We start from the raw sequence: 23,966 nt of genomic DNA, 5'->3' as shown, positions 1-23,966 counted from the left end.
GATGCCTGCTATATTTATTTTTCTTTTATAAAGAGGACGATGGTCATCAAAGGGCCATACGCACAATATCTGCAATGGGCTGTAGTTTTCCTTTCCATTTTCTTACCTGACAGACTATATATGACCAGTAATGATTGATCATATATATAGTAGTAATAAATGCCTCATATATGCAGATCCCACCTGCAGATAATACATTCTCTTATAGAGGGAAAGTGGCTCTTGTGACCCCTAATCTTCTCCTGGGCTTCATGGTATTCTGCTGGATCTACACTATACGATGCAGCCGGGATATGCCTTCATGTGTGATCACGTCTCATCCATAGTGGTGACACCTAATCATGTGCAAAAGACGAGACAGAGAACCAAAGCCAGATAGAGCGGCCTAAATTGGGACATGCGATACATGGCAGGACCTGATCCATCAAGGGGTTTTTACCAGAATTTTGGCATAAAACAGCTCGAAATATCACATTTTGAAGATGCGCAAAAATGTTGCAAATTTTCTTATTTTAACACCCTCCATTAAGACTGGCATACAAAATGTTCTTCAAATCAGAAAGGAGCACGGACCCCTAAAATATTACTTTTAATATTACCAAGTTAAGAACATTTGTAAACTCTCAATAACATGAAATTATTATTATGCATTTATATAGCGCCATTTATTCCATGGCGCTTTACATGTGAAAAGGGGAAATATAGACAAGTATAATAAAATGTGTAAGACAAGGGAGACACAAGTACATAAGGAGAGGGGGATCCTGCCCGCGAGGGCTCACAGTCTACAGGGATGGGTGAGGATACAGTAGGAGAGGGTAGAGCGGGTCGTGCTGCGGTTCAGTAGACTGAGCATCACTGCAGGCTGTAGGCTTGTCAGAAGAGGTGGGTCTTCAGGTTCTTTTTGGAGGTTTCTGTTGATGGTGAGATATTAGTGGGTGTAAATACGATACGCATGATCTATTATCAGGACTGTATTCCAATAAGCACTGAGCCCTTCACCAGGAGATAAGTGCAGTCTATCACACCCTACAGAAGGTGTCACTTATCACATGGCCTGGCTCCGTACACGTATATTCTATGCAGCCACTATGTATGTGGCCCATCAGAACGTCACGTGTTCTGGCTCTTCACCTCCTCTGCAGCTGATTGGCTGCGGCATCTCCTCAGCTCACGAAGCATGGAACGCAGAACGCCTGATGACGTAGGCGGAAGTGGCGTCGATAGTGGCGGGCTTGTGAGAGGAGGGGCTATATAAGCGCTGCTCAGTGCGGCCGTTGTATTGTTAGAACGGAAACCGCACCCGTGCGCGTGATTCTACAACACCGGGCACCCGCCACCGATACCACCATGGGGGACAAGATGGACATGTCCCTGGACGACATTATAAAAATGAACCGAACCCAGAGGACGGCTGGCAGGGGCCGGGGAGGGCGAGGGGCCCGCGGCGGCGCGGCCCGTGGTGGAGCAATAGGCCGCATTGGAAGCGGTGGCGGCAGTCGGGGAAGCGGAGGACCCGTCCGGACAAGGCCGATGCTAAACCGAGGCGGCAGGAACCGACCCGCACCTTACAGCAGGGTAGGAGGGCCTGCGGCCTAGCAGTGGGGAGGGGGGTGCCGGCCTGTGCTTTCCAGTGTGGAGGAAGGTGGGCTGGGCCTGGTATCGGGGTCCCTGTTCTCACATACTGAATTGTCTTCCAGCCCAAGCAGCTCCCGGACAAGTGGCAGCATGATCTATTTGACAGCGGATTTGGGGCTGGTGCAGGAGTGGAGACGGGAGGGAAGCTGCTGGTGTCCAACCTGGACTTCGGGGTCTCTGATGCTGACATTCAGGTATGCGCTACTTATGGGGGCTCCGTTCTAACCGTAATGACTTGTGGATTATTGTAGCTGTACGACGCCGCTGCTGTGCCTGGCCTGTAATGTTCCTATGTGCGGGGTAGTCTATTCCCAGTGTGAGTGGCAGGCTTGTGGGTTCTCTTGGGGTGCTGATCTCCTTGTTGGTGATTTCAGGAGTTGTTTGCGGAGTTCGGGACTCTGAAGAAGGCAGCAGTTCACTACGACAGATCGGGCAGAAGTTTAGGTACAGCGGATGTGCACTTTGAAAGGAAAGCTGATGCCCTGAAAGCCATGAAGCAATACAACGGAGTACCTCTAGATGGTAAGGTCCTGCTTGTCTTCCCATGGCAGCTTTCTTAGGGGATCAGGAGCAGTTTAGTGATCTGTCCTTGATTCTACAGGTCGTCCTATGAACATCCAGTTGGTCACGTCACAAATAGAAGCACAGAGAAGACCTGTACAGAGGTGGGTAGTAAGCTGGATGGTCGGCTGCGGATGGCGACACTTGTAGAAGGCTCTTGCCCTGTAGTAATTATATCTATTTCTAGTTCGCCTAGGGGTGGCATGACACGACCACGAGGGGGCTCAGCAGGGTTTGGTGCTGGTGGAGGAAACAGAAGAGGTGGCAGGGGAGGAAATCGGGGCCGTGGACGAGGAGCTGGCAGAGACACAAAGCAACAGTTATCAGCAGAAGAACTGGATGCACAGCTGGATGCCTACAATGCCAGGGTGAGTAATGGTGGCAGTGCTTGGCCAATGTATATTACTGTAGGATTTATGCCACAGTTGGGTTATGTCTCTTGCTGCATGATGGCACTGTCTGTAACTGTAATGTTAAGTCCTGGTTATCCAGAGGATGGGAAGGTTTCTAATTCACAGTAATTCTGAATGTGACTTGTGTGCCAAATAGGATGGTGATATAACATCAGCACTTCAGTCATTCTGCTGATACAAAAACTGGTTTCTCTATAGATGCAAGTTTTCATAAGAAACTTTAATTTTATTTTAAAATAAGCAGCAGAGGCACGCTATTAACCTGTATTGCAAAGAGTCATGCATGTAATCAAGCTCCCTCCACATGCAGTAGATGCAAGTAAAGATGTGAGCCTGAATCATCGTTAAACCATCATGGGTCTTGGGGGAAAGGGCAACTTGCCCCCTCTCCCACAGCTACCTGCCTATTCTAGTTTGCAGTTCCAGTAACAGTAGTCCCAAGGTAATTGTCAATGATGTAAATACCACTTATTTTTTATTACTACCAGATTGTAAACTACTTGTCAGAGTGAGCAACTACAGCAAGGTGTTGACTTGTGCTTTGGACTCCCAACACCCATTCTTCCTTGTCCATCCTTGTATTAAAACTGCCTATGTATAGGAGACTTGGTAAAGGGAATCTGTCAGTGGGATAAACCCTCCTAAGCAGTGTAAAGTCTCAGAATATGTAAATGAACTGTTAAATCTATAGCTGGACATGTATCTGCCTGAAGAACTTGTGAGGTTTGATCCTACTGTGATGCCCTCAAAAGTTTTTTTTTTTTTTTTTTTTTTTTTTTTTTTCCCCCCCCAAAAGATTGTGTACATGGTGACCACTGCAGCATTTGTGGTGTTTCTGCAGCTGTTCTCTATAACTTGCAGGCAGCTGATGCTGTGCCAGCTGTTCATTCTTGTTCTTAATCCCATCTCTGCTTCTCCACAGATGGACACCAGCTAATCCTTCCCCATGTTCCTGTGCTGCAGTTCTGTCTCTGGACATCATTTTCTTTCTATTCAACTGTTTTTGCTCTTATTTCTGATAGGTTTTAAACTCATGTAAAGTTGCATTTTTTTTTTTTTTCCTTTTTAATTATGCAGACCTGTATAAAAAAATTTTGTACAAAGTTATTTTCTGGGATATTTTACTGGCTGTCATGAGCAGGGCTATATTTAATAAAAAAAAAAAATCAAGGATTTGATATACTTGTTCTTTGTGGCACATGTCATGTGCACTAAAGGATGAACATTGGGGACATTATCCTGCTTCTCTATGCCAATGTTATATGCTCTTTTTGAAGTAATCTGCCAAGGGGCACTCACGTATTGCATTTATTAAATCCTATTGGGTCTGTAGAGCTTGGTTTGTCGTTTTTTTCTTTTTTTTTTATTAAATATATACTCGGGTTACTTTTTTTTTTTTTTTTTTTTTCTTTTTCATAAAGACCTATATAGGTCCAACCAGTAACTTGATCCTTGTACATCAACATGAGCAGTTGTGGAGTCAGAGGGATGCTTTCTCTGCAAAGGACATGTTCTTTCTGGCTGGTAACCTAATATACAAGGATTTGTCACAGCAGAATCTTACATGTGAAAGCTCTGTGTCTGCATCTGACTCCCAACTTTAACCACCTATATCACTATGTGGGTTTTGATGACGGCTCAACTCCTGTGGCTGTAAGGTACTGACTTCAAAGCTGCATGAGATGTTGCACGCAAAAAAACAACTGATCTACAACTACTCATCCTATAACTCTAGTAAATACCTTTTCAAATAACAATGGGACCACAGATATGATGCTGGTTAAAAAGTGAATAAAATCACCTGAAATCTGCAGTGAAACCACTACATGTCATAAAAAGCCTATAAGTGGAGACTTCTTCCAAGGAAGAATGGATGAAAATCCCTCAAACAAGAACTGAAAGACAAAGAAAAACTGAAAATACAAAACCACACAAGCGCTACCTGACCAGGCAGGAGAAAGTGACAGCTAGAATCCCCTCAGCTGCTAAGGTCAGTAGGGGGTAGGTGTCACCCTAATGACAAATTAACAAGTGTTAAATAAACTGACTGCGCTCCAGGAATGAATAGCACAGCAAACTTTGTAGATCTGATGAATAAAGAATGTATAGAGACTGGTAGCCATTCAAATAAATGCTGGCCCCAGATGGGACTCCAGGAGAGAATAGCAAAGAACAAACTACATAGATCTGATAAACTTTGAAAGACTCTTGTCTGGCTACAAACAGCATTCAGATGCTGTACTACTTTCAAAAGGGGGTGCTACTAGGTACAGACCATGCAGGTTGCCCAAACCTTTGCATCAGCCCATTTGCCTTTCTGTAATTTTTAAAATGTAAAACTTGCCTAAAATACAAAGGAAATGTGTTATCTCTAATGTTGGTTCTTTTACAGATCATTTCAGAACCCTTCCCACTAATAGTAATTATGATCAGGGGTGCTTAAACTTTTCCATGCCACTGTATGGTAGGAAAGGATTTGGGTGAATTTCTGTCTAGTAAAGGGTCTTATAGGAGCAGCTACATCCATCTTTAGGCACATAGTTTGACGTTGAAGACTCTTCAACACCAGTAGTATTCTTCCTAAAGTGTGTCTTATTTTAATACTAGCAGCTGCCAAAAGAATGGTCAGGTCACTTTTTAGTTAAACTGAAGTGGTTAAAAGATGGAACATTATTTTAACATTTATTATGCTCTTTTTCAAGCAATGATATAAATCAGATATATTTTTTGACCCAATATAACTTAACGTGAGATAGTGCTAGGTGGTATGTAGTTAAAATATAATTTTGAATATGTACAACTAAAATATCATCCTTCTGGACATAACATGCAAAGACAAAAATACCTTTATAGGGATACTGCAGAGAACAAGGGTTTAATATATCCTGCCTCTGATAGATCGATGCTCTTTACGGTAAATAAAGATGTGGCCGGTCAGATCCCTATAAAACGGTAGCCAACAAAACCATAATGCAAAGGTTGGCAGAGCTGGGGAGGAGACGGGGGCATGACATCTACCCCAAAAATGCTCTAGTCCCTGACTGCATTGCATGTCCGCAGCAGTGCATGGACTTGCACGCCTCCTACTAGAGGCACCAAATTCATTTAGTGGCATGCACCTGTTAATAATCTTGACAATGTGCCAGTATTGCTGTAGTGTCCACAAGAAGAATATGACCTTCTGCGGCAGAACTTAGGCACTCCGGCCTGGTTTATGAGTTGGGGTTTTATTTTCCAAGTAACTTCTTTTTCGTCTTGTAGTATTCTGCACCAAATTCTAAAAAAAAAAAAAAAAAAAAAAAAAGTGCCACATGTGAGCTGATTAGGTTTGCGCAAAGTCACAGATGCTCTTTATTTCCAGTTTTAACTATTTTGAGCCTTTTAAGAGCAAAAAGTGACACAGTCCTTAAAAAGAAAAAAAAAAAAGGTTGCATGTTAGTACTAGAGTGCAACTGCAATTTTTCGAAAAGTCGCAAGTGAAAAACCACAGCTGCATTGAAAACCAATAAAAGAGAAAGCCAAGTGAATTTAACTTAATAAAAGGGCTCAATTTAAATAATATATAAAGTGCAGACACAGAATTCACTATTAAAACTATTGTTCTCCAGAAATAAGGTGCAAAGACAATGATGAATCAAGGCCTAAGGTGGCACAAATTCAGTAATAACTACATGATGTAATCCAGGCTTTGTGGCTATCATTTGGCATCACATCTCTCAATGTGGCCTTACTATGACCTAAACTAGTGTCACAAGAATGGATGTCGTGGCCACGTGATTTTACATTGCCCCTTACAGATAGTTACCAGTAGATGGCGCTATAAACCCATCCCAAGACTGACTACTGTCAAATGAAGGAACCTCCTGGTGCCACCTAGTTGGGTATGTCACCTGAGTAAGGCCAGGACATACAATATTGTTTTAAACACAAAGAATACCACTGATGGATGTGGGAAAAATTGTATTCATGACCAGACCTGCTATGCCCTGAAATAAAGGGGAGCTCAAATGAGACTGATGGAGGGAGAGAAGTGAACATCCCTTCTGTCACTACCACGATAACTGCTGAATTCCTGGGTTATGTTCACCACAGCAGCATCTTTTAGGCTGCATTCACCCAAATGCATTTGTGATGTATTTTTGCTGCAATTCTTCCAATATGCTTTTTTACATTTTCTGAACATTTCGTAAAAAAAAAGCATCATATGATGACATTCTCAGTGAGGCATGAAGTACACATCGTGAGATCTGAGCAGAAGCTGCTGCGTGCACCCTGCACGACGCCTGTGTACGGACATGCCCAGGGGTGGTATTCAGCTGGTTCTCCCCGGTTCGGTGGAACCGGTTGTTAAAAAAGCAGCCGGTTCCCCGAACCAGAGAGATCCAGAGCCGCGATCCGGTACTCTGGTGTAGCTGAGCAGGCCTGCCAGGCAAGGAGCAGAGGAGGACTCTTGCTCTGCTTCCTAGCCCCGCCCGCCGGATACCGCGCATTGATACGTGCTCTGCTCTGACTCTACTGGTCTGGACAGAGCACAGCACACCCAGGCGGCAGCTATTGGCGGGTAACTGGAGCTGAGCTCGCTAGAGGAGTCACCACTGCCCAGTCAATGTGAGCTGAGCCCAGGCCAAGTGTGATTTGCGTTCTGTGCACACAGTGACCCGGAGGAGCAGGACGGGCGGTGCGGGACCTGCTCATCCAGTAGGCCTCCCTCAACTCAACCTACGCCAGGTCAGTTACTGTATGTGCTGCGGCCTATTGGGGACCTGTGCAGTGCTGCCTAGGCTATTAGGGACCTGTGCCTACCTATTAGGGACCTATGCTGCCTATTGGGGACCTGTGCAGTGCTTCCTAGGCTATTAGGGATCTATGCTGCCTATTGGGGACCTGTGCAGTGCTTCCTAGGCTATTAGGGATCTATGCTGCCTATTGGGGACCTGTTCTGCCTATTAGGCACAGGTCCCTGCCTATTGGGGAACTGTGCTGCCTACTAGCGACCTGTGCCTGCCTATTGGGGACCTGTGCCTGCCTACTAGCGACCTGTGCCTGCCTATTGGGGACCTGTGCAGTGCTGCCTAGGCTATTAGGGACCTGTGCCTACCTATTAGGGACCTATGCTGCCTATTGGGGACCTGTGCAGTGCTTCCTAGGCTATTAGGGACCTATGCTGCCTATTGGGGACCTGTTCTGCCTATTAGGCACAGGTCCCTGCCTATTGGGGACCTGTGCTGCCTACTAGCGACCTGTGCCTGCCTATTGGGGACCTGTGCTGCCAACTAGCGACCTGTGCCTGCCTATTGGGGACCTGTGCCTGCCTACTAGCGACCTGTGCCTGCCTATTGGGGACCTGTGCTGCCTACTAGCGACCTGTGCCTGCCTATTGGGGACCTGTGCTGCCTACTAGCGACCTGTGCCTGCCTATTGGGGACCTGTGCCTGCCTACTAGCGACCTGTGCCTGCCTATTGGGGACCTGTGCTGCCTACTAGCGACCTGTGCCTGCCTATTGGGGACCTGTGCTGCCTACTAGCGACCTGTGCCTGCCTATTGGGGACCTGTGCTGCCTACTAGCGACCTGTGCCTGCCTATTGGGGACCTGTGCTGCCTACTAGCGACCTGTGCCTGCCTATTGGGGACCTGTGCTGCCTACTAGCGACCTGTGCCTGCCTATTGGGGACCTGTGCTGCCAACTAGCGACCTGTACTGCCTATTAGGGACCTGTGCCTGCCTATTGGGGACCTGTGCTGCCTACTAGCGACCTGTGCCTGCCTATTGGGGACCTGTGCCTGCCTACTGGGGAAGAATGCTGTTTATTGGGGACCTGTGCTGCCTATAGGGAACAGCTCCTTGACTGTGCCCCTACTTGTATATGTTTGAGGAAAAGGTGCATGTAAATGGGTGTGGCTTAATAATGGGGGTGGTTTTCCTACACACAAACACAGAACCTGTTGTTAAAAATTTGAATCCCACCCCAGGACATGCCAAATGCACCACGCGTCTTCTCCCTGTGAGGGCACAGGAGGGGAACTGGTTGGCAGCTGCAATGAGATGTGTCGCTTTCTACCAGCCAATGCACAGTAGCGGGCAAAGGTTGCCTACATACACATGGTTCGATCCGGCTAGGACGATCACCAATACACTGTGCCCGATATATGCGACCACCCCACAGATAAGTGGTTTGCTTCTAATGTCAGCTGATTACCGGATACCAGACATGGATGATAGAAACAGCTGCAGTGCAGTCCTGGAGCCTAGGAATACATGGTGCTAGGCAGAGATCTACGCATATCGTGCATTAACCGCCGCATCATGGGAGTTCTAGTTTCCCCACAGCTGGAGCCCACAGAGTGCAGACCACTAAGCTGTAATTCCCAATCACCTGGCCCATTCTCTGACCCGGTCTCCCCTAGCACTATCTGGCCCTGTCCTGGGCTCTGCAGGGTACAGAGGAGACCAGCATACTGTAAGGCTTGCTTTACGGTCACGGCACACTGTGCTGCACTGACCTCACCCTCCTGAACTTGCATCGAGTCTGGCTGCCCGGGTGTACCAACATGGCTGCACCGGGGGGAAATGACGCACATCCCGAAAAGGAAGAGGAGAGCGCACGGCGGGGCGTGTCAGGCCATCATTCGCCATTCCTGAGGGTGGGAGTTGTAAGAGCGGGGAACCGGACCGGCAGCGGTGAGTGTTCTGTTCACATGGGTGCGGCTGTTCAGTGCTGCGGTGACAGCTGACTGAGAGCTCCCTGAGCTGGGATGATGGAGCGCAGCGGGGAGGCTCCGGGTTCTTCCACATGACATGTACCGACAGTACCAGTGTTAACAGCCTCTGCTCACCGTTGGCATCCTGCCCCCGTGTTACCGCTCTACGGATACACCTTGGATTATACACCATGTATTATACACCCTGTATTATACACCTTACATGCATATACACCCTGTATTATACACCCTCCATACATATACACCCTGTATTATACACCCTCCATACATATACACCATGTATTATACACCCTACATGCATATACACCCTGTATTATACGCCTTACATGCATATACACCCTGTATTATACACCCTCTACACATATACACCCTGTATTATACACCTTACATGCATATACACCCTGTATTATACACCCTACATGCATATACACCCTGTATTATACACCCTACATGCATATACACCCTGTATTATACACCCTACATGCATATACACCCTGTATTATACACCCTCCATACATATACACCCTGTATTATACACCCTCTATACATATACACCCTGTATTATACACCTTACATGCATATACACCCTGTATTATACACCCTCCATACATATACACCATGTATTATACACCCTACATGCATATACACCCTGTATTATACGCATTACATGCATATACACCCTGTATTATACACCCTCTACACATATACACCCTGTATTATACACCTTACATGCATGTACACCCTGTATTATACACCCTCCATACATATACACCATGTATTATACACCTTACATGCATATACACCCTGTATTATACACCCTACATGCATATACACCCTGTATTATACACCTTACATGCATATACACCCTGTATTATACACCCTCCATACATATACACCCTGTATTATACACCCTCCATACATATACACCATGTATTATACACCCTACATGCATATACACCCTGTATTATACGCCTTACATGCATATACACCCTGTATTATACACCCTCTACACATATACACCCTGTATTATACACCTTACATGCATATACACCCTGTATTATACACCCTACATGCATATACACCCTGTATTATACACCCTACATGCATATACACCCTGTATTATACACCCTACATGCATATACACCCTGTATTATACACCCTCCATACATATACACCCTGTATTATACACCCTCTATACATATACACCCTGTATTATACACCTTACATGCATATACACCCTGTATTATACACCCTCCATACATATACACCATGTATTATACACCCTACATGCATATACACCCTGTATTATACGCCTTACATGCATATACACCCTGTATTATACACCCTCTACACATATACACCCTGTATTATACACCTTACATGCATGTACACCCTGTATTATACACCCTCCATACATATACACCATGTATTATACACCCTACATGCATATACACCCTGTATTATACACCCTACATGCATATACACCCTGTATTATACACCTTACATGCATATACACCCTGTATTATACACCCTCCATACATATACACCCTGTATTATACACCCTCCATACATATACACCATGTATTATACACCCTACATGCATATACACCCTGTATTATACACCTTACATGCATGTACACCCTGTATTATACACCTTACATGCATATACACCCTGTATTATACACCCTCTACACATATACACCCTGTATTATACACCCTCCATACATATACACCATGTATTATGCACCCTACATGCATATACACCCTGTATTATACACCCTACATGCATATACACCCTGTATTATACACCCTCTACACATATACACCCTGTATTATACACCTTACATGCATATACACCCTGTATTATACACCCTCCATACATATACACCATGTATTATACACCTTACATGCATATACACCCTGTATTATACACCCTCCATACATATACACCCTGTATTATATACCCTCCATACATATACACCATGTATTATACACCCTACATGCATATACACCCTGTATTATACACCTTACATGCATATACACCCTCTACACATATACACCCTGTATTATACACCTTACATGCATATACACCCTGTATTATACACCCTCCATACATATACACCATGTATTATACACCCTACATGCATGTACACCCTGTATTATACACCCTACATGCATATACACCCTGTATTATACACCTTACATGCATGTACACCCTGTATTATACACCCTCTACACATATACACCCTGTATTATACACCCTACATGCATATACACCCTGTATTATACACCTTACATGCATGTACACCCTGTATTATACACCTTACATGCATATACACCCTGTGTTATACACCCTCTACACATATACACCCTGTATTATACACCCTCCATACATATACACCCTGTATTATACACCCTCCATACATATACACCATGTATTATACACCCTACATGCATATACACCCTGTATTATACACCCTACATGCATATACACCCTGTATTATACACCCTCTACACATATACACCCTGTATTATACACCTTACATGCATATACACCCTGTATTATACACCCTCCATACATATACACCCTGTATTATACACCCTCCATACTTATACACCATGTATTATACACCCTGTATTATACACCCTACATGCATATACACCCTGTATTATACACCCTCTACACATATACACCCTGTATTATACACCTTACATGCATATACACCCTGTATTATACACCTTACATGCATATACACCCTGTATTATACACCCTCCATACATATACACCCTGTATTATACACCCTCCATACATATACACCATGTATTATACACCCTACATGCATATACACCCTGTATTATACACCCTACATGCATATACACCCTGTATTATACACCCTCTACACATATACACCCTGTATTATACACCTTACATGCATATACACCCTGTATTATACACCCTCCATACATATACACCCTGTATTATACACCCTCCATACTTATACACCATGTATTATACACCCTGTATTATACACCCTACATGCATATACACCCTGTATTATACACCCTCTACACATATACACCCTGTATTATACACCTTACATGCATATACACCCTGTATTATACACCTTACATGCATATACACCCTGTATTATACACCCTCCATACATATACACCCTGTATTATACACCCTCCATACATATACACCATGTATTATACACCCTACATGCATATACACCCTGTATTATACACCTTACATGCATATACACCCTGTATTATACACCCTCCATACATATACACCCTGTATTATACACCCTCCATACATATACACCATGTATTATACATCCTACATGCATATACACCATGTATTATACACCCTACATGCATATACACCCTGTATTATACACCTTACATGCATATACACCCTGTATTATACACCCTCTACACATATACACCCTGTATTATACACCTTACATGCATATACACCCTGTATTATACACCCTCCATACATATACACCCTGTATTATACACCCTACATGCATATACACCCTGTATTATACACCCTCTACACATATACACCCTGTATTATACACCTTACATGCATATACACCCTGTATTATACACCTTACATGCATATACACCCTGTATTATACACCCTCCATACATATACACCATGTATTATACACCCTCTACACATATACACCCTGTATTATACACCTTACATGCATATACACCCTGTATTATACACCTTACATGCATATACACCCTGTATTATACACCCTCCATACATATACACCATGTATTATACACCCTCTACACATATACACCATGTATTATACACCCTCTACACATATACACCCTGTATTATACACCTTACATGCATATACACCCTGTATTATACATCTTACATGCATATACACCCTGTATTATACACATTACATGCATATACACCCTGTATTATACACCTTACATGCATGTTCACCCTCTATTATACACCTTACATGCATGTACACCCTGTATTATACACCCTACATGCATGTACACCCTGTATTATACACCTTACATGCATATACACCCTGTATTATACACCTTACATGCATATACACCCTGTATTATACACCTTACATGCATATACACCCTGTATTATACACCTTACATGCATATACACCCTGTATTATACACCTTACATGCATATACACCCTGTATTATACACCTTACATGCATATACACCCTGTATTATACACCTTACATGCATATACACCCTGTATTATACACCCTACATGCATATACACCCTGTATTATACACCCTGTATTATACACCCTACATGCATATACACCCTGTATTATACACCCTACATGCATATACACCCTGTATTATACACCCTACATGCATATACACCCTGTATTATACACCTTACATGCATATACACCCTGTATTATACACCCTACATGCATATACACCCTGTATTATACACCCTACATGCATATACACCCTGTATTATACACCCTCTACACATATACACCCTCTATTATACACCTTACATGCATATACACCCTGTATTATACACCCTCCATACATATACACCCTGTATTATACACCCTCCATACTTATACACCATGTATTATACACCCTACATGCATATACACCCTGTATTATACACCCTACATGCATATACACCCTGTATTATACACCCTCTACGCATATACACCCTGTATTATACACCTTACATGCATATACACCCTGTATTATACACCTTACATGCATATACACCCTGTATTATACACCCTCCATACATATACACCATGTATTATACACCCTCTACACATATACACCCTGTATTATACACCTTACATGCATATACACCCTGTATTATACACCCGCCGTACATATACACCCTGTATTATATACCCTCCATACATATACACCATGTATTATACACCCTCTACACATATACACCATGTATTATACACCCTCTACACATATACACCCTGTATTATACACCCTCTACACATATACACCTGTATTATACACCTTACATGCATATACACCCTGTATTATACACCTTACATGCATGTTCACCCTGTATTATACACCTTACATGCATGTTCACCCTCTATTATACACCTTACATGCATGTACACCCTGTATTATACACCCTACATGCATATACACCCTGTATTATACACCCTACATGCATATACACCCTGTATTATACACCTTACATGCATATACACCCTGTATTATACACCTTACATGCATATACACCCTGTATTATACACCTTACATGCATATACACCCTGTATTATACACCTTACATGCATATACACCCTGTATTATACACCTTACATGCATATACACCCTGTATTATACACCCTCCATACATATACACCCTGTATTATACACCTTACATGCATGTTCACCCTGTATTATACACCCTACATGCATATACACCCTACATGCATATACACCCTGTATAATACACCCTACATGCATATACACCCTACATGCATATACACCCTGTATTATACACCCTACATGCATATACACCCTGTATTATACACCCTACATGCATATACACCCTGTATTATACACCCTACATGCATATACACCCTGTATTATACACCTTACATGCATGTACACCCTGTATTATACACCCTACATGCATGTACACCCTGTATTATACACCCTACATGCATGTACACCCTGTATTATACACCCTACATGCATGTACACCCTGTATTATACACCCTACATGCATGTACACCCTGTATTATACACCCTACATGCATGTACACCCTGTATTATACACCCTACATGCATGTACACCCTGTATTATACACCCTACATGCATGTACACCCTGTATTATACACCCTACATGCATGTACACCCTGTATTATACACCCTACATGCATGTACACCCTGTATTATACACCCTACATGCATGTACACCCTGTATTATACACCCTACATGCATGTACACCCTGTATTATACACCCTACATGCATGTACACCCTGTGTTATACACCCTACATGCATGTACACCCTGTATTATACACCCTACATGCATGTACACCCTGTATTATACACCCTGTATTGTACACCCTACATGCATATACACCCTGCATTGTACACCCTACATGCATATACACCCTGCATTTTACACCCTACATGCATATATACCCTGTATTGTACACCCTACATGCATATACACCCTGTATTGTACACCCTACATGCATATACACCCTGTATTGTACACCCTACATGCATATACACCCTGTATTGTACACCCTACATGCATATACACCCTTTATTGTACACCCTACATGCATATACACCCTGTATTGTACACCCTACATGCATATATACCCTGCATTGTACACCCTACATGCATATATATACCCTGCATTGTACACCCTACATGCTGATACACCCTGTATTATACACCCTACATACAGGGTGTATCCGTATTATATACACCCTATACACGGATACACTCTGTATTATACACCCTATATACAGATACACCCTGCGTTTTATTCAACCTGTAGTATAGCTCAGAGCTGGTTTCTCAATTCTGCTGGCTGTCATTGCAGTCAGCAGTTAATGCCTAGCTCATACAGGTAGGCTTCCTCAGTACACTAAAGAGGCCGCAAGTATTAATGATAGATTTCAGCTCTGAAGCTTGCAGAAGTGTGAATGATGCTTGAGACTGTAACAGGCTGTAAGTCAGGGTCAGTACATGAAGAACGCATCACTCAATGTTTTATGTGACTGCGTGCCATGCCCTGCATGCTTGCTGCACTCATTGTGATCTGGGTGCTTGCTGTGCCCTGAGTGCTTTCTGTGTGATGCAGGTGCTCTGTTCACCCCGTGCGATCCGCATGCTCGCTGTGATCCGGGTGCTCTGTTCACCCCGTGTGATCCGCATGCTTGCTGTGATCTGGGTGCTCTGTTCACCCCGTGTCATCTGCATGCTCGCTGTGATCCGGGTGCTCTGTTCACCCTGTGTGATATCCGCATGCTTGCTGTGATCCGGGTGCTCTGTTCACCCTGTGTGATACCCGGGTGCTCTGTTCACCCCGTGTGATCCGCATGCTCGCTGTGATCCGGGTGCTCTGTTCACCCCGTGTGATCAGCATGCTCGCTGTGATCCGGGTGCTCTGTTCACCCCGTGTGATCCGCGTGCTCTGTTCACCCCGTGTGATCTGCATGCTCGCTGTGATCCGGGTGCTCTTTGCACCCCGTGTGACCTGCATGCTTGCTGCACCTCATGTAATTGGGGTGCTGGCTGGGCCCCGGGTGCGGCCTGATCTTCATGCTTGCTCGTGTAATTTTAGCAGCAGTCACCTGTCAGTCTTGTGCATGGCTTTTCTAATGTCTTCTTGAGTCATTGTGTACCTAGCGAGAGGGAACCCCGCTGTCCTGCAGACATGCATGTGTTGGGGTTACCCTCCAGCTCAAGCTGACATGATTCCTGTTTAATGGAAAAAAACCAAACCTGGTTCATCCAGGGATTGTGCATCCCTAAATCTTTATCGTCTGTCTTGTAGATCATACATTCTAGACCTGGTGGAGATCTGACTTCCCCCACTGATCTCGGGAACAAGGGGTCCTAGTTGCACAGTTATGTGATGGTGGCACACAGTGGCTGCTCATCTGTTGTCTCTTGCTATTTTTATGGTACATGGATTGGAGGCATCTGGCTTCTGAATGTTGATAGAAAATAAGCCGAAGATGGTGCAAAGGTTTGTTGTGCCTCGTAAAATGAAATGGGCAAGATAAGGAATCTCATTAGTGCTCAGCAATAGTACCGGCTACGGCCACAGATTGGCTGCAGTGGTTGCGTGACCTAAGTGTCGTGTGACCACTGAGAGAGACAGGAACGGCTCTGGTCCGTGTTTGCCTTTACCCTGACGTTGGTGCCCCAGTGCTGAAGATACTGTATGAGTAATCTGAGGCACACCGGCTGCTAGGACATAAATGCTTGTTAGGCAGAGAATCGCTAGCGACCAGAAGGTAGAATACAACCACTCATCGCATAATTCTGAGAGCTAGGTTGCCACAATGCATGGCAGCAGTGCCGCCGGGTCAGTTTGTGAATATTTCTATGGAGACATTATTGAACTGCACCAAATGTGAGGCATAGTCAGGTTAATGCTGCGGTGTCCGATGCTGCTGCCAGCGTCTGGATGAACAGCATGGTGGTGCTGCCCATCGGGGGGCTTCAGTCTGTCCATTCATCCTGAATTGAGCTGCTGCCCAGTGCTATGCGGATGCCCTATCTGTCCCATGCCATTGCTCATTTTGCCAGTCAGTCCTATCCCCACACGGGTGCACGCAGGGCCGGGGAGGAACGCTGCCAGGGAGCATTGTACGATGCTGTACTTCCTCTTTCAGGGGAAATCCTGTGACCTTGCTGCAGTCACATACACTACTGGGGCCGGCTCATTGTCTGCTGTCGTATGGCGGTGCTTGGCTCCTGAATGTGGAAGCGTACCACAACCCCTCACCCTATAGCAGGGCCTGATTCAGGGCTGAGACCGCTGCAGGGCTAGATCCCCCCAAACGTCCGGCTTTTATCCCGGGAGCAGTAATGTAGAATATTGGGGCAGTTTTATCCTTCAGGTCTTACATTTACACATTGGACAGTATGAGCAGAAACTGCTGCATCAGGCTGATCCGGACGACACAGGTGCATGTTACGCTGGTTTTCTCCATCCATGGCTGGCATTATCTACAACACCAGTGGCATGTGCCAGTCGGCACACAATAGTTGTTTGGTTAATATATTTGCTAGCCAGATTCTTTCACTTGGTAACTCTACCACTCCCAATGCTTCCCATTTATCTTCTGTTTGCAGTTTTAGGTGTTTGATTGTTAATCACTATATGAATGAAAGCTTCTACAAGTTTTGTTTCCTTTCTTCACGATTTCCCAGAGGTTTGCTTGCTGTCAGTGAATGAGGACACGGATTACATTCAGAAGTAGTAGGACTAGACTAGGTTCACATTAGTTCTAGCATTGTATGCTCTGTTGAAATCCCTGAAAAAGTGGATTCTGAAGGGAACCAACGCCTCTGTCCCAGCCGTATTCATTTTTTTTTTTTTGCACATGCACAAAACTTGACATTTGCTCAGGGCTGTAAAGTTAAGTCTGTTTTTTCCCCCACCCTCCCTTCTTAATAAAAGGGTGCCCTCTCTGAAACATGGCTGAGCACGAACCCACTTCAGAGCAACTTGCCCAGATTGCAGCAGAGAACGAGGAGGATGAACATTCTGTGAACTACAAGCCTCCAGCACAGAAAACCATTCAGGAGATCCAAGCCCTGGACAAGGATGATGAGAGCCTGCGGAAGTACAAAGAAGCCCTGCTGGGCCCTGTTCCCACCACATTGGGTAAGTCCAGGCACTTTAAAAGGAATCTGTCTCCAGCTTTATGCCAATTGGAATGCAGCATATAATGACAACAGGGCCCCTGATTCCAGCGTGGATCATTCAATGGGCTCTTTTCTGTGGTTTTGATGATTTTTCTGTTGCAGCTCTTCTCAATAAGATATGTCAAGCCCTGCTTATGCAGTATATTGACAGCTTTCTGCCGACACTGTACATAGGCAGAAAGCTGCTGATCAGTGGTGGGATTCATGTGTAACCAGAACTCATAAATATGGAGGACTACATGTCAGGCGATCATCATGGAGAGGACTAGCATAGCTGCTGCAGATAAGTGTTTTGTCAAAACTACAGCAAGCAGCCCATTAAGTGACACAGCAATAAAAACCTGGTAATTTTCTTTATGCCAAAGCTAACCACAGCATTATCCAAATCCTAATCTGCAGAAAGTTTGTACTGCATGCCTGTTCTCCCTGTCTATCCCTAAGACGCCTCCGTTATCCTATCTTGTATGAGAGAGGGGGACTAATGAATGGTTGCAGGTTATGGAAGAAACTATAAATAATATAGCTTTTTCTTTCCTATAAGATCACAGTGCTCCAAATGTCGTTGTCACCAAACTGACCCTGGTGTGTGCCGATGCTCCTGGCCCCCTGCAGTTGGATCTAACAGGTATGTGAGCCTTGCTGAATGGACAGTGAGCATAGTCATGGCGTCATCACACTCCAGGGGGTGACCTTTTCGTAATTGTTTTCTGTACACATCAGGTGACCTTGAGAAGTTTAAGAAGGAATCGTTCACCCTAAAAGAAGGGGTTGAATACAGAATCAAAATCAGCTTTAAGGTGAAGATGCTGAATGCTGGGTACGAGGTTCTGGGGATGTCAGCTGTCATATAATGAAACTTTCATTGTGTTTTTCGGCTTACAGGTTAACAAGGAGATAGTGTCCGGACTGAAATATCAGCAGCAGACGTACAGGAAAGGTGTAAGACGTAAGTATCTGCTAATACAGAATTCATATACATCCATTCTACTTCTATTTCAACTTGCTCACTTCATACGACGTGGCAGAGCTATCTTCTGATTTCTAATGTATATAAGGGCGGTCTGATCTTCCCACAGAAGTTAAAGGGAACTTTTTACTATGAAGATGCAGTCCAATCTGCAGGCTTGATGTTAAGGGGCAGGGGGAGCTGAGTAGATTGATATATAGCTTTTTGAGAAAAGATTCAGAATAACCCGTGTTGTAGTCATTTAATCCTCTGCTCTTTCTGGGATTTGGGTCCAGTGGGCGGTCTCATCAGTGATAGGACTGCCCACAGGACCCAAAATCCCAGAAAGAGCAGAGGATTAAAAAATGAAAACATAGATTATACTGAAACTTTTCTCACAGTTATATATCAACTATCTATTGAACCCGTTCTACGCCCGGGTGGCGAGCATTTTTTATTGGTATATCGTCTCCCATCCTGGTATGTGCTGCCCACCTCCTATCCTGGTATGCATGGTACCCCTCATCCCTATCCTGGTATGTATGGTCCCCCCCCAATCCTGGTAAGCATGGCACCCCATTCCTCATCCTGGTATGCATGGTACCCTCTCATCCCTATCCTGGTATGCATGGTACCCCGTCATCCCTATCCTGGTATGTATAGTCCCCTCACCCCCCCCAATCCTGGAATGCATGGTACCCCCTCATCCCTATCATGGTATGCATGGTCCCCTCACCCCCAATCCTGGTATGTGCATGGTCCTCTCACCCCCCATTCCTGGAATGCATGGTCCTCTCACCCCCCAATCCTGGTATGCATGGTCCCCTCGCCCCTCAATCCTGGACTGCATGGTCCCCTCACCCACCCAATCCTGGTATACATGGCACCCCTTACCTCCCAATTCTGGTATGCACGGTCCCCTCATCCCAAATCCTGGTATGCATGGTACCCCTCATCTCCCAATTCTGGTATGCATGGTCCCCTCACCCCCCTATCCTGGTATGCATGGTCCCCTCACCCCCCTATCCTGGTATGCATGGTCCCCTCACCCCCCCTATCCTGATATGCATGGTCCCCTGACCCCCCCCCAATCCTGGTGTGCATAGACCTCTCACCTCTCTATCCTGATATGCATGGTCCTCTCACCCCCCTTTCCTGGTATGCATGGTCCTCTCACCCCCCTTTCCTGGTATGCATGGTCCCCTCACCCCCAATCCTGGTATGCATGGTCCTCTCACCCCCCCTTTCCTGGTATGTATGGTCCCCCTCACCCCTATTAAACTGCACACGTACAAAAAAAAATTTATACTCACCTTCGGGGGAGGAGTGCAGCGCCGGAGTACGCGCATGCCCATACTTTGCTGTTCGGCGTCATATTGCTGAAGACACACTGCAAATGTGTCTTCAGTAAAATGGTGCCGGATAGCGCTATGCGCATGCGCAATTTTGATGCCGCACTCTGCCCCAGTCTCTGGCGAGAAGAGAAGCGCCGTGGCAACGCTCCTCCCGGTCAAGTAAGTATGTGCCGGAGATCGTGGTATGCATCCAGTGTCTACCACCATCTCCGGTGCCATACACACTCCTCTTACCTGTAACCGCTGGATGCCTTCTTCTGTCTGGAGCCAGACTGCGCAGTGATCGCCGCGGTCCCCGGTAGCTTTCAAATTAAGTTATATTTTTAAATGCCGCAGGCGTTTCAAAGTCAAACGTACACGGTTGAGATCATAGTCAGTGCCTATTACATGCTACCCTATCCACAAGCACCATGTATCAGCTGTCAGATTCACACTAAGTATGCGTTCTTACAGGTAAGTGTCATCTGCAGCCAAGACCCTGCACACTTATAAGAAGTGATCTTGGGAATTGTATAACATTAGTCAGAATTGGGGGAATGACGAAAAAATGTCTTCTTTGTGTTGTTACACTTTGCCTTGTTCTGTATGCTTTTTGTGGTCGGTGAATGAACACCATCATTGATTACATTGAGAGGCTGAAAACCTGTTTTGTCTGACACAGGAGAGAGCTAAGGGTGGTTTCACATTAGCGTTTAAGGCCGCAGCGTCGGCACCGCCCCCTGCCGCACCTCCGCCTACGGGCGCATGAGGCTGCATGCGTCCTGCGTCCCCTATCTTTAGCACTGGGGACGCAGGCCGTGCGCAGGTATGCGTTTGGCGGCGCATGCGTCCTTTTCACGGGTGCGCCGACCAGCGCCAAACGCAACCTGTTGCAATTTGGTGCGCTCGGCGCACCGTCAAAAGGACGCATGCACCGCCAAACGCATACCTGCGCACAGTCTGTGTCCCCAGTGCTAAAGATAGGGGACGCATGCAGCGTCATGCGCCCGTAGGCGGAGCTATCGGCGGGGGGCGGGGCTTAGCGGCGGCCGTGCGCAGGCCGACGCTGCGGCCTTAAACGCTAATGTGAAACCACCCTTAGACAGACCTAATGAACAGATCCATAGAGTTACTGGTATTGGTGAACGTTTTACCGTAGACTGTGGTTACATGTAGGCTTATGGCTCAAGTTCTAGATTACTGTGTAGTCATTGAGATGTCGTCAACCACAGTAATTAAATCTGTTTTTCTTCTAGTGGACAAGACAAACTATATGGTCGGAAGTTACGGTCCCCGTGCAGACGAATGTGAATTTCTCACTCCGGTCGAGGAAGCGCCCAAGGGTTTGTTGGCCAGAGCCTGTTACAATATGAAGTCTCTTTTCACTGATGACGATAAAACCAATCACCTCTCCTGGGAGTGGAACCTCAACATCAGTAAAGATTGGAAGAACTAGGTCTGCCCAGAGAATACCCCCTTTGGAGTCTGTAACACCCCTCTGTCCTCCTACTCTCTGAGAGAAGCTGCCGGATTGTCTCCCACCTATGTACCATGTGGTCTTCTCCCCCCCCCCCCCACAAGCTCCTACCCATGCTCCTTTAAGAAATGCCAAGTGGGCTTGCTGTTTGCCTCGTGTGGGCACTGTTTGCCTTGCCCCGTGTTATGTATACTGCAGGATGACTGGGAGGAGGGAGTGTTCCCTATCTGCTCACGTTATCGTGCCGGCTTAGTCAAGGTGCCTGGCCTCAGAATTGGCAGTCAGTTTAGGCTGGGAATTCATTCCAGGGACTTCTTTCTGTTTCTTCTTCTCTTCTATTTATTCCACTTCATGGCCGCCTTATGATCGTTGCCTGTTCCATAATTTCTGCCAATGATTCTTTTTTTTTTTTTTTTTTTTCCACTTCTCGTAGCCGTGTTGCCTTAATGATTTTGCATTTGTTGCAGTTGGGGCATTGCCCAATGCCCCACTGGTGTATCGTGTGCCTCATTTTAAAGTCCGCCTGCTGCAGTGTAACGTCCCGGAACGGGGTGACACCACTTGCAAGTTCCTAAGCTGCTTGTATTGCCGCGATGAGATTGCTTTTGAAGGCACTTATCTGTATATCCTGAAGGTTTGTTTTTCACTCCAGCTCAGATTACTATAGGACCAAACGTAAGATGAAGCGTTGTTCACCGTCAGTCCTCTATCCATGGGCAGCAGGGGCTGGATTGCCCACTCACCAGTATATGGGCTTAGTTGTGATGTGCCAGTGTATTGAGACCCGCCAGTACAGAGGTGCTTGTCTGTAGTCAGCCTGCTTCGCCATGCACAATGTCCATATGGCATTTCCAGTAGAGCGATACACCTTTATTCACTCTAGTACTGACATATGAATGTGGGGTTTTAGCTCAGACGGGCTGCTTTCCACCCAGGGGAGATGTTCAAGTTGTGAAAGTGCTCTTCCTTGTGGATTACCAATATTTATTGCCTTGATCCTCCAATCATACTCCCAGATGCACCATTCCACCCTGGGGACTCCTGGGGTATCGGTATTGTTGCAGCCTGGAGAGTCTTGGTGGAAGTAGGGGGGTTGTTTCTCATGGACAGAGAAGAAAATTTGTGGTTTATTTTCTTTTGTATTTTGTCTGTAACATTTCTCAAAAGCCAGAATAGCATGATACAGCGGTCATCTGCTTCCTTTTTCTGAAATAAAGTGATTCCAACTGGCCACACGATGTCTCCCGTTCCTATGTTCCATCTCCGCACCTCCTCAGACGTTACCCTGCTGATAATATCACGGCATGCAACCACTAATTTGTATGTATGTGCAGCCCTCACCAAGATGACCCTGTAAGGAAGCTCTGCAAATACCAGCAGGGCGCGCTGCAAAACTACAATTGATCAAAGGCAAGGTAGCATCGACAACAATTTTTTTTCAA

At 45.3% G+C, this 23,966-nt stretch overlaps 2 protein-coding genes and 1 long non-coding RNA gene across 3 annotated transcripts; 2 read left to right on the top strand and 1 right to left on the bottom strand.

The window, feature by feature from the left end:
* The first annotated feature begins 1,240 nt into the window (after positions 1–1,240).
* ALYREF (Aly/REF export factor) lies at positions 1,241–3,944 on the top strand. The gene is made up of 6 exons (XM_073588200.1): positions 1,241–1,578; positions 1,701–1,832; positions 2,013–2,160; positions 2,240–2,303; positions 2,387–2,567; positions 3,535–3,944. Exons 1-6 carry the CDS (start codon positions 1,351–1,353, stop codon positions 3,547–3,549), a joined length of 768 nt encoding a protein of 255 aa, XP_073444301.1. The 5' UTR covers positions 1,241–1,350; the 3' UTR covers positions 3,550–3,944.
* On the bottom strand, positions 3,659–9,249 carry LOC141100025 (uncharacterized). Its single transcript, XR_012234574.1, has 2 exons — positions 9,114–9,249; positions 3,659–5,889 (listed from the first exon to the last, which is right to left on the bottom strand). It is a non-coding gene; the product is annotated as an uncharacterized lncRNA (long non-coding RNA).
* On the top strand, positions 9,156–23,755 carry ARHGDIA (Rho GDP dissociation inhibitor alpha). Its single transcript, XM_073588201.1, has 6 exons — positions 9,156–9,291; positions 18,520–18,726; positions 19,309–19,392; positions 19,488–19,564; positions 19,650–19,713; positions 22,304–23,755. The coding sequence occupies exons 2-6, from the start codon at positions 18,537–18,539 to the stop codon at positions 22,501–22,503; spliced, it is 615 nt and encodes a 204-aa protein (XP_073444302.1). The 5' UTR covers positions 9,156–9,291; positions 18,520–18,536; the 3' UTR covers positions 22,504–23,755.
* The last annotated feature ends 211 nt before the right edge of the window (positions 23,756–23,966 follow it).

The sequence above is a fragment of the Dendrobates tinctorius genome, unplaced genomic scaffold (assembly GCF_039654945.1).
Source record: "Dendrobates tinctorius isolate UK_male_01 unplaced genomic scaffold, ASM3965494v1 ptg000103l, whole genome shotgun sequence".
Lineage (NCBI taxonomy): Eukaryota > Metazoa > Chordata > Amphibia > Anura > Dendrobatidae > Dendrobates > Dendrobates tinctorius.
Note: the sequence above shows the minus strand (reverse complement) of the source record. Positions and strands in the feature narration are given on the sequence as shown.

Excerpts from the sequence above, each read along its gene's own strand:
- ALYREF (XM_073588200.1), top strand. The coding sequence starts at position 1,351 with ATGGGGGACAAGATGGACATGTCCCTGGACGACATTATAAAAATGAAC. Across the intron at positions 1,579-1,700 it reads GACCCGCACCTTACAGCAGG|CCCAAGCAGCTCCCGGACAA; the intron begins GTAGGAGGGCCT and ends ATTGTCTTCCAG. Across the intron at positions 2,304-2,386 it reads CAGAGAAGACCTGTACAGAG|TTCGCCTAGGGGTGGCATGA; the intron begins GTGGGTAGTAAG and ends ATCTATTTCTAG.
- ARHGDIA (XM_073588201.1), top strand. The coding sequence starts at position 18,537 with ATGGCTGAGCACGAACCCACTTCAGAGCAACTTGCCCAGATTGCAGCA. Across the intron at positions 19,393-19,487 it reads CCTGCAGTTGGATCTAACAG|GTGACCTTGAGAAGTTTAAG; the intron begins GTATGTGAGCCT and ends TGTACACATCAG. Across the intron at positions 19,714-22,303 it reads GTACAGGAAAGGTGTAAGAC|TGGACAAGACAAACTATATG; the intron begins GTAAGTATCTGC and ends TTTTTCTTCTAG.